This window comes from Paramacrobiotus metropolitanus, unplaced genomic scaffold, assembly GCF_019649055.1.
Source record: "Paramacrobiotus metropolitanus isolate TYO unplaced genomic scaffold, Prichtersi_v1.0 Parri_scaffold0000082, whole genome shotgun sequence".
Lineage (NCBI taxonomy): Eukaryota > Metazoa > Tardigrada > Eutardigrada > Parachela > Macrobiotidae > Paramacrobiotus > Paramacrobiotus metropolitanus.
In genome coordinates, this window is record NW_026570302.1 from 362874 (window position 1) to 377845 (window position 14972).

Consider the following 14972-nt stretch of genomic DNA (forward strand, 5'->3'; position numbering starts at 1 on the left):
CCAAGCTGTCTGCCGTGCTGAAGGATGCCAAGCTGTCTGAATGGGTGACGAGGGTGATGGATGACGACGCAATTGGCGTCGATACTATATGCCAGGTACACCTTCGACATTTTCTTGTTGTTCCGTGATTCTATGTTTTTCAATAATTTCTTCCGTAAACTGTAATCAGTTTCACTACGAGTACGATTTGTCTAACTCACTATGATTTTTCAGGTTACTCAGTTTTCCTTAGCTTTCTTGACTGTTTTACTAAGATTAATAAATTAGTTATCCCAATGACGAAATGACACGGCATTGAATCGGCCTCGCGGCGCTATGTCCCGCGGTGAGATGAGGTTGCCGCGAAATGTCTGCAGCCAAATGCTCTGCGCTTAGTTGCCTTTGGCGAAATGTCGTTGTGTCACACACCTTTATCCGCAAGATTTACGTAAACTCTGTGATGTCTCGTGAATGCGGTGAAATACTTTAATCACCTATTATTTCCTTGTTTCCAGGTTTTATGTGCGACACAGACAGGTGATCCGCGACCGTCGTCTAACTTCCGCGGGAAAAAATGGTGCGTGGATGGGTTGGAAGGCGTACAGTTCGCACAGTTATCGCGTATCGCGCTGCATTTCTTGATTAAGCTGGTTTTGTGACGTTCGTTATGATTTCGTTATAGGACTCGGTAACTCTTGTAAGGAATAACGTTATCATATTTTTGTGAGGATTTGATAAACTGAATCTGGTTGGTTGGTTTGTTGGACTTTGTTCTTAGGTGCCCATGATTTTTCCCGCTTTGGTTTACTTAGGTTATTTTTTTCATCCAGTGCAACGATTATAGTACATGCAGCGTATACGAGGAATAAGCGTATTATTACGTTTTGAGGATCGATCAGTTAAAATTCGGTTGAGACTTGTTGCTTCTTTGTTTTCTTATGTCCACAGTTTTGTTAGCTGCTTTACCTGCAGTATGAAAAATGAATGCGTCTACGGAGAAAATCGGTGCTAAATGCGATTCTTACAGAGAGAGTAGTGTGCTTACGAGTCATACTAAGATTCTGGTCAATCTGATGACGATCGCATTTGATAGATCTGGTATGGTGGGGCAGCTAGGTAATTCCGGAAGGATGTCCCATATTACGGATTGTTACCGTCATAACTGATATTGTCAACATAATCGACAGATTCTGGGACATTCGGTATAAAGTATGGGATCATCTGAGAAGTCGAGATGCGATGCAGCCGAAGGTTTTCGACCGTCAGGTGTCAGCTACGAGCCTACGTTAACTATTTGGATGAGAAATGATTGGAAATTGCAAGTTAATATACAGGAGTTACTTATTCGCTTTTTTCACATATAGGAAAATTTGGCGCGACTGCGGTAAAACTGAAAATGTGGCACAAGCAGTCAAGCACGAATCGTGTACCCAATACGATTACTTACTAATACTATTATACTCGTATCCAAACAATCCCATCCAGCAACGCGTTTTTCGCACAAAAGCTCGTCTTAACATGAAACGGTGAACTGTATCAGCATGACACGGTCTTTGGGGTCGCACCTCACATGGAACGAGCTCAAGTTTGGGATGGCACCATCCCTTTCTCAGTTCCCTTATGTCTGTTCAGCTTCTTCAGTCTCAAAGTTGCCGTACCCATTGTACTGACAGCCGACGGCCCGACAGCTACTGCCGCCAGTCAGTCAATGATAGTCATGAGAGTATCACCTGCCGGCACGAACCTGGTGTGCTAGCTAGTAAATCGTGCTTGACATTAACCACACACAGACAAAGCAGGCCACACTAATTTACTTTGTTATTTTGTATCGTTACTGCAGACTAAGCCAAGTTATTAGTGTTAAGTATTCAAATTTTATTCCTTATTGTTGGTTGGTTTGCTGTACTTTAACGACGAGTATTCATTCCAGCAAAGCTACAATGATTTAAACCGTCAGAATCGTTATTGACTCCTTCATATTGGCTTAAAAAGATGTTTCTTCAGTGAAACTCGACGATCTCAACAGCAATGTGGAGTGGAATCTACCAAGCCAACAGCGTAGATATCTTAGGCGATGACGGCCTGCTTCGCCATGGACGAGTAGTTGACGTGGCCGACAACGGGCTTTTCGTCGACTTCCTATGTCCTAACCGACGACGTGAACTCGTTCCCTTTGGCAGTATCTACCTCCCCCATGCTTATACGCATATAAATGTTTTTGATGAAAATCGGCTGAAACATGTCGAGGTGCTGATACGGGAATCTCCTTCCGGTCCGTGGATGTGGATTCCCGCTGAAATTGCCGCGCTGCCGCGTCTCGAAGTGCATCATTGCAGTCGATACGGTGTGGCCCTTGTCCATTGGTGGAATACTGCGGAATACCGGGATGTTGTCCGCGTAGAGCGCATTCGTTTGGGTGGCTGGTGGGCAGGTGCAGGGCGGGAAGTTCCGCAGCAGTTTTTACCTTGCGGTTCCGCACAGCCCCATAATACTGGTCAAGATGGAGTTCGTTATGTACCGGTGGTCGTGACCCCATCGATATTTGAGAGACGCTGTGTAGCCCTGCCGGAGCGGTTTCGAAGGTTTCCTGCTGAAGAACTGCTGGGCCAGTTGACATGCAGTCTGATGAGCAAGAGGCAGCGACTAAGTCTTGTCTTTGTGGAGATCACGGATCGTCATGTGTGGTGTATTCAGCGTATGTCCTCAAACAGTGGCATCAAAGTTACAAGCCAGAACCGGACCGATTGGCGTGTAAGTCAGGAATTCTTGTTTGGGCCATTGAGCATGCACTCAGTTGCACTGTACTCACGATAGCTTTACCACCAGGGCAAAAACAGTTAGCCATCAGGCGACAGTGGGCGTGTACGCTGTAATGGTTGTACCCGCTGTATCACGATACCGAAACCCCGAAACCGGTGGCATGGCAATTCGCCATGCTGCCCATGCATGATCGACATTTCGCTTTCTGTGAATTCGTTGGCCGACGCTTTGCCGAAGCCATCTCGACGACCGAAACCTTATTAGCAGTATGACAGGTTTTTCGGTTTCCAACACGATCTTTCTTAGTGGTTATTTTCTTAGTCTATTTTGGGAAGTTCTGTGTGTTACATAAAAAGTAATGTCGTAAGCAGGTTATCATTCAAAAAGCTGTCGATCATCCATATGTCCTCAGTCAATGAATCTTGGGGTAAATGTTGCCTGGCAGCAGGATAGTGATTCAAACATATCAAATCAAAGCAACTATTGCACCATGCTGACTATTCTGCGGCTGCAATCTGCATTATCTTATTTAGAGTAGCTTTTCGCGACTTTAACGAGTCGGTCTCTTTCGGAATGGATCAGTGTCCCTTTTTGCCACCAACAGTGTTCATACTCCTGATAAAACTGTTAGTCTTTCCACTGATAAGTACTGCTGTTGTCTTTGCAGTGGACTGTTTACCAGCTTCTGTCTGCACTATTGGGATGTGTGACGGTTATTCTCACGCCGAGTTCACCTTGTCTGCCGGATAATACATTTATGCTGCCAGTAGAATTGTGGCTGGAGGTGTTTTCCCATCTGGACACTATAACGTAGAACCAAGTCCGCGTGGTATGCTCGACATGGAACCAATTGGTCGATTCGTCAGCGCTCATGGCCACGATCATTATCGGTAGCGATTGGATGGTCGACGATAGCGCAGAATGGTCGTGGAAGGAGCACGACCAGCTTATGCGCTGCGCCTTATTGACCATCGTCAAGTGTGTACGCCCCTTAACGCAACACCTCGTCGTGGAGGACCGACAACGCATATTGAAGACGGAAGATTTCTTGCAACTGGCCGATGTCATCGATTATTTAGAAAAAAGCCATGCCGGAATTCGATTGTCGACGGTTTGCTTGGTAGACTTCAAATTCAGCCTGGCGCTTAGCTGCAGCCATAGAAACACTGGAAACATCGCGTGCTCTCTGCATATGCCATCTGCGCCGACGGAAGACGCTTCTTCTAGCACGCTGCACGATTTCATCGTAGCATGTCGCGGTCTTCCGTGTAATACCGTGTGGTTAAGCTCGTGTACCCTCCATCTCGACTCTGGTGTTCTGGCCAAACGGGGCAGGTCATTCTTTCACCCGGAGATTACGGTTGATTTCGGTCTGGCTCAACTGACGACAAGGAATGATTTTGAAGGTTCGCTGTGGAACGCGATTGAGGCGCGTTTATCCGAGCTGGACGAACTTGAGCTGGCCAGGCTGTCCAACTGGTTGATGACTCTAGTGGACAACTCGAACGACACAATCAACACTGCATGTTGGGTAAATCGCATACAGTTTCGCATCGTATGCACATCCGATTCGGGAAATTCCGTAACGAATGTGCGCGTATTTCGATATTTCAGTTGTTATGCAACGCGGATTTGTTCCGCCGCCGGTAAAGACGAGTTATGTCAGCTCTTTGCACACCTTGCAGGTATTATGTGCGGCTCATACAGCGGATCCGCGTCCGTGGTTGAATTACCGCGGCAAAGCGTGGTGCATGGATGGACTGCAAGATGTGCAGCTAGAAAAGTTGTCCCGTATTGCGCTGCATTTTCTCAAGCAGTTCAGAGAGTCCTTGGATACTTGCAGCCTTTCATCATCCTCAGGTTCCAGCTGTGGTTGACGTTATTTGCTTCAAGTTTGTGTGTGGAGATGTCCGTAATTATTTTGGAACAGGGTTTTTTTTTCGTTCGCTGCTGACCACGAGACGGTCTGACCTTTATCTTATTGACAATTGTGTGTGCTTGACCTATTGCGTTTCCGAAGTTAACCAATCGGCATTACTTGTTTCCACTTTTGTTGAGTGCATAAAATATTAAACTGTTGTAACTGCAATTATTAAAAAAATCTGCGTAGTACAACGAGCGCACTTCGAGCGCGTACTGTCAAAACTCGCTACTGGTAATTTGGCTAAAGACAGCATTACGAAACGACCCGGCACACGCAAGGTATACGTTTACGTCCAACATGCGATTGCCGGAATAACTATAGCTTTTGGGGACTATTATTGTTCGGTTTGTCGCGGAAACGTTGGCTGAGTGGGTAATCGTTCGGAAACTGGATTACCCAGAAACGCTGAAGCTTCCGCGCTTTTCTTGACGCTTTTCGTTCAACACTATTTACACATGTATTGTCCACTATTTACTACTATTTACACTTTTTATTATTTGCAACACTACTTATTTATTTATCAAAAGTGCTATGCGCCAGGAGATTTCCTGGCGTATAGAAGTGACCTTTAGTTATTTACTATTTACACATGTATGCGTGCATGTCATAGAAAGTTTAGCTAGTTTAATTATAATTAGCAGTCGAAAAAGTATTAAGTGACATAAAAAGCGGCATGTCCATTCCCGACATGCTCAACGTAACTTAGGTAGATTCCAGTTTCCAGATGTACGAGTCGTAATAATTATGGTCGCAATGAAACAATGTTACTAAACTATGCCATAAAATTGAAAGCGTAGGGTACAGCCAACATGTATACACAGTATATGTACGTTACAGATAGGAACAGTATCCTATCGCTCCTACACGCCCCGCGAGAACACCAAAGGTGGGCTTGAAATTTACTTCCTTTGGGCAGTTATGCCAAACATGGCCGGAAACGGCCCCAAGCCATCACAAAGACAACAAAAACAGAAAAAACTTCTTACGCAGCAAGTGGCAGATGTTAGCGTTTAACATTTCCCAATTTATACTAATTCACACACAGGCGCATAACTGTAATACAGAAACCACTAGAAAGGGAGCGTGTCGAGTGTCGTAATACCCGGATTCCTGCGTCCCTCTGAATCCAATCCGCTATGCACAGCTGCTATGCAGCGCAGCTGCTGGTAATACTGCAGAGTGGACTTCAATGTAATTTTACACATAATTCGATTTTGTTTTAAAAGCCGGTTGCGTGGTTATAGGTATAACCGGTAGATGATGAGCAGAGTGCAGTGTCACCTTAGTCTTACATACGAGTCTTACGACTTTTACCTAAGACACCGTCCGTACTGTTACATAAGATATTTCTAGGTAGATTCTACTCTAGCGAAGGCAGTTTTCTTTCGCTGATACTGTGTCTACAGTCTGTTGAACAGCGAGGATCGTTTTGTTTTACGGATAAAAGTACTGCTGCAGTTGAATTGCCAACTCGACTGAATTTTCTCTTTATCGGTTTCAGCTGCCAAACTGATCCCTTGTGTAACACTGCCATATCTATAAAATATTTATTTTCTCGTGGAAATTGCCGGCTTTATCAGCCATGTGGAGTATCTACCAAGCCAACAGCGTTGATATTTTGGGCGATGACGGTCTGCTCCGTCATGGACGGGTAGTCGACTTGACCGACACCGGGCTCTTGATCGACTTCCTCTGTCCCAATCGACGATGTGAATTTATTCCATTTGGCAGTGTGTACCTTCCCACTGCTACGCAGCATCTGCCTGTTCATGATATCCTGCTATATTTTGGTGCTGATTTCTTAATCCCTGTGGAGTTACTGATGCGGGAGCCCCCCTGCGGTCCGTGGATGTGGGTCCCGGCGGAAATTATTGCTCTGCCGCGTTACAAAGTACACGGTCGTCGGTACGGTATGGCTCTCGTTCGTTGGTGGAATATAACAGAAGGTCGGGATTTTGTCCGCGTGGAACGCCTGCGCTGGAGGATCCCGGGCCCGGGCGGCTGGTGGGCCGCAGTGGGTCGGGGAGTACCACAACGGTTCTTGTCGGCTGGCACTACAAGCGCCCATCATAACCTTCGCTGGCCCTTGTACAGTCTGCCCGTGGTCGTAACCCGGTGGACATTCGAGAAATGCAGTATGGCGTTGCCGGAGCGATTTCGGCTCTTCAATGCCGCAACATTGCTCCAGCAGCTGAACCGTGAACTGATCCACGGAAAATGGCGTCCGAGTTTCTCACTTGTGGAGATTGTGGATGGAATTGTGTGGTGTATTAAGCGCCAGTCCTCTGGTCAACGTACAGCACAGAATTCTGAGAATTGGACCGATTGGCGTGTAATTAAGAAACCACCTTGCTAAACTCTAGATTGTTCAAATTCCTGTTTATTTAACATATTTATTGTATTTGCAGTGGACGGTCTCCCAGATATTGTGTGCAGCACCAGGATGTTTACCCAATGTCCCCGGGCCGAGGGCACCGACTCACCGCGGTCGTCTGCCGGTCGAATTGTGGTTGAATGTGTTTGCTCATCTGGACACTCTGACACAGAACCGGCTGCGTCTGGTCTGCTCATTATGGAATCGCAGTGTGGATGCACCAGCTTTAATGGCCACCATTATTATATCAGTAGGGAGCAACGCTATGGCTAGTTTGAAGAACTGGGACCGACTTATGTACTGTATGGTATCGACCATCGTCAGATGTGTGCGCGTCTCATCGAAACACATCGTCGTGGTGGATCGAGCGCGAGTGATGGACACGGAGGATCAATTGAAAGTGGTCGATATAATCAACTACGTTGGAAAAGACAACGTCAAAATACGCTTGTCAGCCGTCTATTTGGTGGGTTTTCAGTGCCCGCTGGTTCTAGGCTGCAGCGTAGAACGTCTTCACAACGATGCGTGTTGTCTGCACACTCCTCATGCGCCGACAGAGGGCGATTGGTTTTCGTGGTGGAAAAAAGGCACCCGCCGGCTGCAGGATTTCATCGAAACTTGTCGCGGTCTTCCATGTAATACCTTGCGATTAAGCCGCTGTATTCTCATTCTTGGCTCGGGGATTCTGGCTACGCAGCGCTTTCACCCGGAGATCACAGTTAATATCAGCAGTGCCCGGCTGATGACCGGGGATGACTTCGAATGTTCGTTGTGGAATGCTCTGGAGATGAGTTTACCTGAGCTGGATGTGGATCAGCTGGAAACGCTGTCCACCTGGCTGAAGGCTCCAGCTGTCAACATGACCATGGATATCACTGCAGCATCTCGAGTAAGTGACAAATTGCTCACAATCGTGGAACTTTCAGGACGAGAATCTGCTTAAATTTGTACAGTTCTTAAAGTTTGTGTAATGCGGGTCGGTGAATGTACAATATATACTTAGCTCTATACTCTATACAGACCAACCCAGCCGTTCGCTTTTGTTGCAGGTACTGTGTGCGACTCAAACAGCGGACCCACGCCCATGGTTGAATTACCGTGGGAAGGAGTGGTGCGTAAACGGTTTGACGGATTTACTGGTAAAGAAATTGTCGCGTATTGCGCTGCATTTCCTCGTGCACTTTATGAAGTCTTCGGTTCGTTAGAGCCTTCTATGTTGAGCACTTTATCTTTAGGATTGTCCGATGTTTTTTTATGAAAGCAAATAGAACCGTGTTTTTGAGCGAATCTATGGAGTCTTTTGTTCTGTCAGTATTTGATTTTTCGAGAACCAGACCTTTGGCCGAAAACCGATCTGAATTTCATAGACTACACAAGATGGCGATCTGTTTCGTGTCTGGGAATAAATGTCGATTTACAGCATGGACATAATAGTTGTCAACATGATAGGTCACCACTCCAGTGAAACGGAATTCGCTAATACAGACACATACTATAATAAAGTGTTATTTACCGGCGGATTTTCGTTCATTTGAAAGCCGAGCAAGCGCAGTAAAACATCTGCTTTGAAAACCCAGTTTCTATATAAGCATGGATCAAAATCTTGGTGATGTACTGTACGAGTACAGTTTTGAATGTTGCCATTTTTGTAGCGGCTTATCGTACCGGGATCTCGCTTGTTGTTTTTAAAAGGGTATGGATTATCAGCTGTTAATTATTATTCAGTTCGTTTGGATTGATAAGATAAAATTATTCAGAAGATCAGTTATTTTGTCAAGATTTCGTTGTGATGCAAAATGGAAAAATTGAACTGTCTTAAAGCATAGCTACTACGTTCACGTGCGCAGCCTGATCAGATCACACCGGTATAATAATACTTTATGCGAAAAAATTTAAAACACTGCGACCAAACCAACACCACAAATCTGCTGAAACTAAAATTTTCTTCTATTGAACTCTTGATACGCTACGCCGAATAATCGTCGTGCCAAGGTAGCGGAGCCACAGATTCCATGAACTGAAGGAGAAAATGCTGCGTAATACGGGAGAGGTTCTTCAGTTGTAGATGCATTAAGCCGTTTGTGCACCACATTTCTCCTCGGTAAAGCGACGATGGACGTGGGTCAGTTGGCGTTGTCGCACATAAAATCTGCAAACACGGTACCAGTACTATAACAGGTACTCTGTACATATTATTACTGAGCGCTTCATCAAGACATACCAACTTTACCACGTTTATTTAAACATCCCTATGCGTGTCCCGTAATTTTTATCGAATTTTTGTAGGTACAGATAGAAGGTTTTTGGCGCAAGGTTTCGGAAAATTTAGATCGATATTAGGCATGCATCAGGCATGGCCATGCCTAAGTGCGCCTAGGACGCAAGTAGCGGGGCGGGGCGCCCCGTCGTGTATGTTCGGTGTAAACCGTGAATTTTTGTTTTTGCAATTACCGCTGAGTTAATGCGACAGAAATTATGGGACAAGCCTGTACAGGTTCCAACTGAAAACTACAACGACGGTTGTTCCTTGACTTCCTTCCAAAGCAAACGACGTAGCCCGGGCATCTAATGCTTCCGAATTGGTTGAAGAGATATGGATTTTCAATTTACAGCAGATTCAATCAGACAGGTTAACATCTAGAAACAAAAAGATGACTAACATTTCAAACGTACCCGACGCGCTTTGGTGCTTTGAATATCCAGATTATTCGCGATGGTCGCCAACTCTTCAGACAGTTTCTCCAACTTATCCCCGTCCAGAACCGGTAAATTCCCGTCCAGGGCATCCCACACGGCACATTCAAAATTTCCATCCAACTTCAGTTGGGTATTCACGAAAACCTGCGATAGGGTCAGAGTCAGCGGAATATACGTGTATCTGGCGATTTTGGCGGATTTCTTGTAGCTCCGGATGGACAGCGGAACACGACAGCGGATCAGGTGGAGGCTGTCGCACGGAAGTGCGCCGCACGTCCCAATGAAATCATCGAGAAGGATTTCCCCCCAGTCGCCATCTAGGATGCTTGGTGCCGCTGGGTCAGGATGATGCACACTGCAATTGCCGGTGAAATCCATCTTCCCGAATGACAAAGCACATCGCAGTTTCCTCAGGTAGATCGCTGACAACCGGATGCCGGGATTACGCTGGCCAACGTAAATGATCACATGCAGCACTTTCAAGAAGTCTTTCATTTCCAGTATTCGCTGGCGATCGGTCAGGATAATGTGTTTGGTTGATGGGCGAAGACAGTGGAAGACCGTCGACATCATGCAGCGAAGAATGCAGGAGAAATTGGATGTTCCGCTGCCTTTGACTGAAATCATAATTTAATGACGTTTTTTAAGCATTTTAATCTTTAAATCAAACCGGGTTTTGAGCGTCAGAAATGCTTTGAAATAAGGAATGTAGAACAAAATATTTTCTTAATAATATATTATTCAAAAAATATATAGAGTATATTAAGATATTCTAGAAAAAAGTTTTAGAAATTCATATATTATTAAAAACAATTTTAGAAAGAAAAATTGATCAAATCGATCAAATCGGCATTTAATTTGATAAAAATACCGTTCAGTATAAACTACTATAATAGCTGTTGAAAGTAACGATAGAAGTACATCAGTAATGACCCGTTTCATTGCATTTCATTTCAAATCATTTTAAGCGGTCCACAACTGTTAGCGAGTCAACCCTACCGCTGCCATCCGTCCCAGCTATAAGGCAATCAGTCAAAGCAGGCAAATCCACGATGCCATTCCATATACAACAGACCGCGCGGAGTCGGTTCTGTTCGCACGTGTCCAGATGGGAAAACACCTCTCGCCATAATTCCACCGGTACAGCTCGAAATTCGTCCACTGGACCGTCGTTAGGTGTGAGCGCAATCAGTTTTCTTGTGTTAGGGTACAGGGGCAGTAAATCCAGCACCAGCACAAAGTCCTGGAAACGCTGAACAAATCATGGATTAAAAAATGACTGTCGATATGCCAGTACAGCTTTTCTGCTATGAAAAAAAGAAATGTGCCATGCATGTGTGTGATGGTGCGTAATGGGCAACCCCTCTGGCTCAAAATTTTATTAAAGGCTCTAATTCGTTTGTATTATAACGCAAAAATGCTTGTGTTCGCTACACAAATGCAGAAAAATGTTTGTTATGGAAAATCCAAAGTTTGCAAGTAAAAAGGTTTGCGGATAAAGGAGATATTCCTAACGCGTTACGCTATTTGAGTTGAGCATCAGCAGGCTGCTTTATGGGGCAGTCGCCGTAGATTTGCATGCTTGGGCTAATGCATTTTAACTACTAAATCTTAATCGCCAAATTATTGCTCTTTTTCCAATCGTTTTACACTTTTACTCACAAATTTTTCTATTTTCCAAAACAAAAAACAATTTTGTCTATATGTTTCTTAAGCAATGACAAGAACGGTTTCAATGAAATTAAGGAGTATCGTAAAATACCGAAACTGCAGCCCAGTGTGCAACACCTGGACTCCTGGAGCAGAACAATTTTCATAGCAAAAAATGCTAACCTGGGATACAGAGTGACAATTAGTAAAACTTTGGGTCCGCTTTACCTGAAATTTTGAATAGCATTTTTGGGTATTCTCGGCCAGCGTATGTCGACGTCCAATACACCATATACGTCCATCGGTGATGCCCACACAGCAGAAAGGTTCATCCCGTAACAACAGTTCCATATTCAAACGTTCAACGTCGATGTTACCGACAACGAAACACTTTTGTCGTTTAGGTAACGAAACACTAAACTTGGCGAACTCTCCTTTGGCCACGGCCACGGGCTGCTTGAATACGACGCCCTCAACATAACCCTCAAAATGCTCGATCAGACGGGCTGCAAACTGTGGCGGAACAGGACGGCCCACAGCGCCCCACCATCCCCTGGGGCTCGGGAACCTCCAGCGAATACGCTCCACGGGAACAATATCCTGAAGCTCTATCTTGTTCCACCAGTGGACCACTGCCAGACCGTACGAACTTGGTGCTTCGTGGGGTATTAGACTGTTCATTTCACCCGGGACCCACATCCAGGGACCGCAGAGAGATTCCCGTACCAACACTTCCACGGGGATCGATGCTTTTGCAAAGGCATGGAGCGGGTTGGTTCCGCGCGTCGGCAGAGGTTCCGAAGCAGTGGGAAGGTAGATGCTACCGAAAGCAGTGAGTTCCCGTCGTCGATTAGGGCAGAGAAAATCGATGAACAGTCCGTTGTCAGCGACGTCCACTACGCGTCCGTAGCGCAGCAGGCCGTCGTCGCCCAAGATGTCCACACTGTTGGGGAGGTAGACTGCACGCCACATGACAGACACGACGATCGAATTCTCCTGGTAGGAATCGCAGTTAACTGAAATTATTTAATACAGAAAACGTGCGTTTTCCAGTTTCTGCAAAACTTGTTTCTGTTCTTCGATCAAGCTTGACAAAAGTTTTGATGCAAAACCACCTACAACTCAAAGATGTGCAAAGTTTGTTGACTATGTACGAGTAAGCCGCACACCGTGGCGGAAGCACATTGGTGACAAACAAGCAGTACGGTTGCAGCGGCAACCGCCAGTAGAAGGCGGCCACCCAGGTCTTGTTTCTTACAGATTTGCCACTTATTTTCACAGTAATACTTATGGGACACAAATATAAATATGCAAACCCAGATAAGCACTTTTGTTCACGTCACAACGACCTCCCCTTTACGGCAGTTGGTCCATATTGCGTGACGCAGATATGCAGAACTTGCATATCCCGCCCAGAATAAGCAAAATAAAAAAACTACTCCGGAGTAGTTTTTGAAATGGCAGTCTAAATAAGTGACCAATTCATAACGTAACAAACCGAACGTTCTGTATCGTTTTTCAGCAGGTTCTCCCTCTTGTTTCTGTCACCTTAGTGCTGTTTTATTTCCACTTGTAATTGCAAACACTCCATAGCAGTAGGCTAGTAGCCTGTAATGTTTTTGGACCGATCATGTCTTGCTCTTCGTCTCCGAATCCACCTTCGCCAGCAGCACTGGAGCCTCTACCTAAGAAACAGAAAACCGTGAACAGGGCTGGCGGACCCGTTTCCTCTGCCATCGTATCTCGTTCATCAACGGCGCCTGTTTCTACTGTGACTGCAGTCCCGACATCAAGAAAATACAGGCAATGGTCGAAGAATGAAGAGCAAGTTTTGGTCGAATGGATGGCAGAAGAGTCTAACTTCGGCAGATGGAAATCATCTGGTAAACAACATGAAGTAGGGATTGGTGTTAAAAGCAATGGAGAGAAGCGCACAGCCGTGGCCCGCATAATTGCTCAGCACATCGCCGTTCAGTGCAAGACCCAGGCACTGGATCCCAAGGCCATCACGCAGAAGGTAGCCAAATGGGAAGACCAGTACAAAAAGGTGAACGCCTGGCTGAAAGGAACAGGTGAAGGAATCCTCGATCCCACTCTAGACAGAGCGGGAAATCTCAAGTTGCCCACAGTGCAAGGTACAGGAAACTAAACACGTATTTAAATTTTTATACAAGAATATGATATCATAACTACTCATGTATCTTTTTATTTGTCAGCCGTGATCGTTTTTACAATTCCATTTTCGCGAGTTCTTATACTTTGATACGACTTATATTATTTCTACGTGAGTCGATGATTGCAGAGGAGGTGGTCAAGCGGTTCAAATATTTTTTTGAACTGGATGCGACGTTCAGCGACAGACCAGGGATCGAACCGCCGAGTGTCAGTGAAACTGGCCAGAATGAAGATGATCCGGAAGTGATCTTGTGCTTGACTAATGCACCATATGAAGCTCAGATAGGCGATCAAGTGTCTCCTGGATCCGATGAAGCCAACGTCCCAACGCCAAGTGCTGATAATGCTCCGGTCTACGCTGAATCGGCCGATCTGGATACGAGGAGCTATCGGGATAAGAGACTAGATGGCGATGTGGACAGCTCAGAGTCTGATACCGATACAGCAGCAAAATACGTGGCGGTGTTAAATCGTAGACTGACTAAACCGACGAAGGAGAAAATTCCAGCACCGACAAAAAGCTCACTTTCGTTTTCCCAGACGCTTATTACACTGGAAAAAAGCCGCGCAGAATGTCATGCGAAAGACTTGGAACTGCAACGCGAGCGTACGGCCACCAAAAATGAACTGGAAAAAGAGCGCCTTAATCTTCAAAGGCAACAATTAGCCGCGGAAGCTGAGGACAGAGAAATTCGCAAAGCGGAAGCCGAAACTCACCGGCTTGAAGCAGAAAACCGTCGCATGGAATTACGTATAAAAATGAGAGAGCTGGGCTTAGATATCAACTAATGATTATGTGAAATGCGCGTACTAGCACTTGCAATGTGTCATAAAAAAGGAGTTATGATTATGATAGCGGACTGCCGTCAAACTACTGTTAATTTTAATATAAAATTTTAGTGGATGAAACAGTGGACGAATAATTTTAAATAAATTTAATAATGCGACCCGAAATTTATAACAAGCAGAAAAACAGTAGATCACTCAAGTAAGCTGGTTAATACAGCGCACTTAATCCGCTCTCTTTTTTGTGGTCCTGCTTCGTTGGCATCGATGGGATCAGCAGCATCGTTGTCGGCGTTTGTGGCGTGGTCTGGCAATTCACCCCATTCGTCTTCATACGGGTCTTTACATTCGATACAAATATTATGTAAAATGGCACAAATTCGAAACCAGTATACTGCACGTGTATGGTCTTTCTTAGATTTAATTAAAACGCGCAGTCCTTTTAACGCTTGAAAGCGATTTTTTGTCATACCAATGGTATGTTCAATGCCCACTCTTGCGCCCGAATGTAATTTACTGAAGCGACGATTATCTCGGTTGTTAGTTTTTTCACTTTTCCGGTACGGCGTGATCACGGAAGTTGTGCAGGTATACGCGCTGTCTCCAAGAAGGTATTCATCGTTTTCA

The 14972-nt window shown here is 45.3% G+C and overlaps 2 protein-coding genes across 3 annotated transcripts; one reads left to right on the forward strand and one right to left on the reverse strand.

Annotated features, from left to right (window-relative positions):
• The first annotated feature begins 3610 nt into the window (after positions 1 to 3610).
• Positions 3611 to 4848, forward strand: LOC129595764 (uncharacterized). Its single transcript, XM_055492868.1, has 2 exons — positions 3611 to 4270; positions 4425 to 4848. The coding sequence occupies exons 1-2, from the start codon at positions 3611 to 3613 to the stop codon at positions 4614 to 4616; spliced, it is 852 nt and encodes a 283-aa protein (XP_055348843.1). The 3' UTR covers positions 4617 to 4848.
• Positions 4849 to 8928: 4080 nt separating this feature from the next.
• LOC129595788 (uncharacterized) lies at positions 8929 to 12479 on the reverse strand. 2 transcript variants are annotated; one of them, XM_055492899.1, is made up of 4 exons: positions 11613 to 12479; positions 10734 to 10977; positions 9711 to 10351; positions 8929 to 9186 (listed from the first exon to the last, which is right to left on the reverse strand). In XM_055492899.1, exons 1-4 carry the CDS (start codon positions 12354 to 12356, stop codon positions 9004 to 9006), a joined length of 1812 nt encoding a protein of 603 aa, XP_055348874.1. In that variant the 5' UTR covers positions 12357 to 12479; the 3' UTR covers positions 8929 to 9003. The 2 variants fall into 2 exon arrangements, with proteins under 2 accessions (XP_055348874.1, XP_055348873.1); XM_055492898.1 differs by having other exon boundaries at positions 10734 to 10986.
• Between the last annotated feature and the right edge of the window lie 2493 nt (positions 12480 to 14972).

Bases quoted from the DNA above. Each gene is read 5' to 3' on its own strand.
- LOC129595764 (XM_055492868.1), top strand. From the start codon at position 3,611: ATGGCCACGATCATTATCGGTAGCGATTGGATGGTCGACGATAGCGCA. The intron at 4,271-4,424 runs GTAAATCGCATA...CACACCTTGCAG, and splicing joins CAATCAACACTGCATGTTGG to GTATTATGTGCGGCTCATAC.
- LOC129595788 (XM_055492898.1), bottom strand. From the start codon at position 12,356: ATGTGGCGTGCAGTCTACCTCCCCAACAGTGTGGACATCTTGGGCGAC. The intron at 10,987-11,612 runs GTAAAGCGGACC...TGATTTGTTCAG, and splicing joins AATGCTATTCAAAATTTCAG to CGTTTCCAGGACTTTGTGCT. The intron at 10,352-10,733 runs GTAGGGTTGACT...TTATGATTTCAG, and splicing joins AGCTGGGACGGATGGCAGCG to TCAAAGGCAGCGGAACATCC.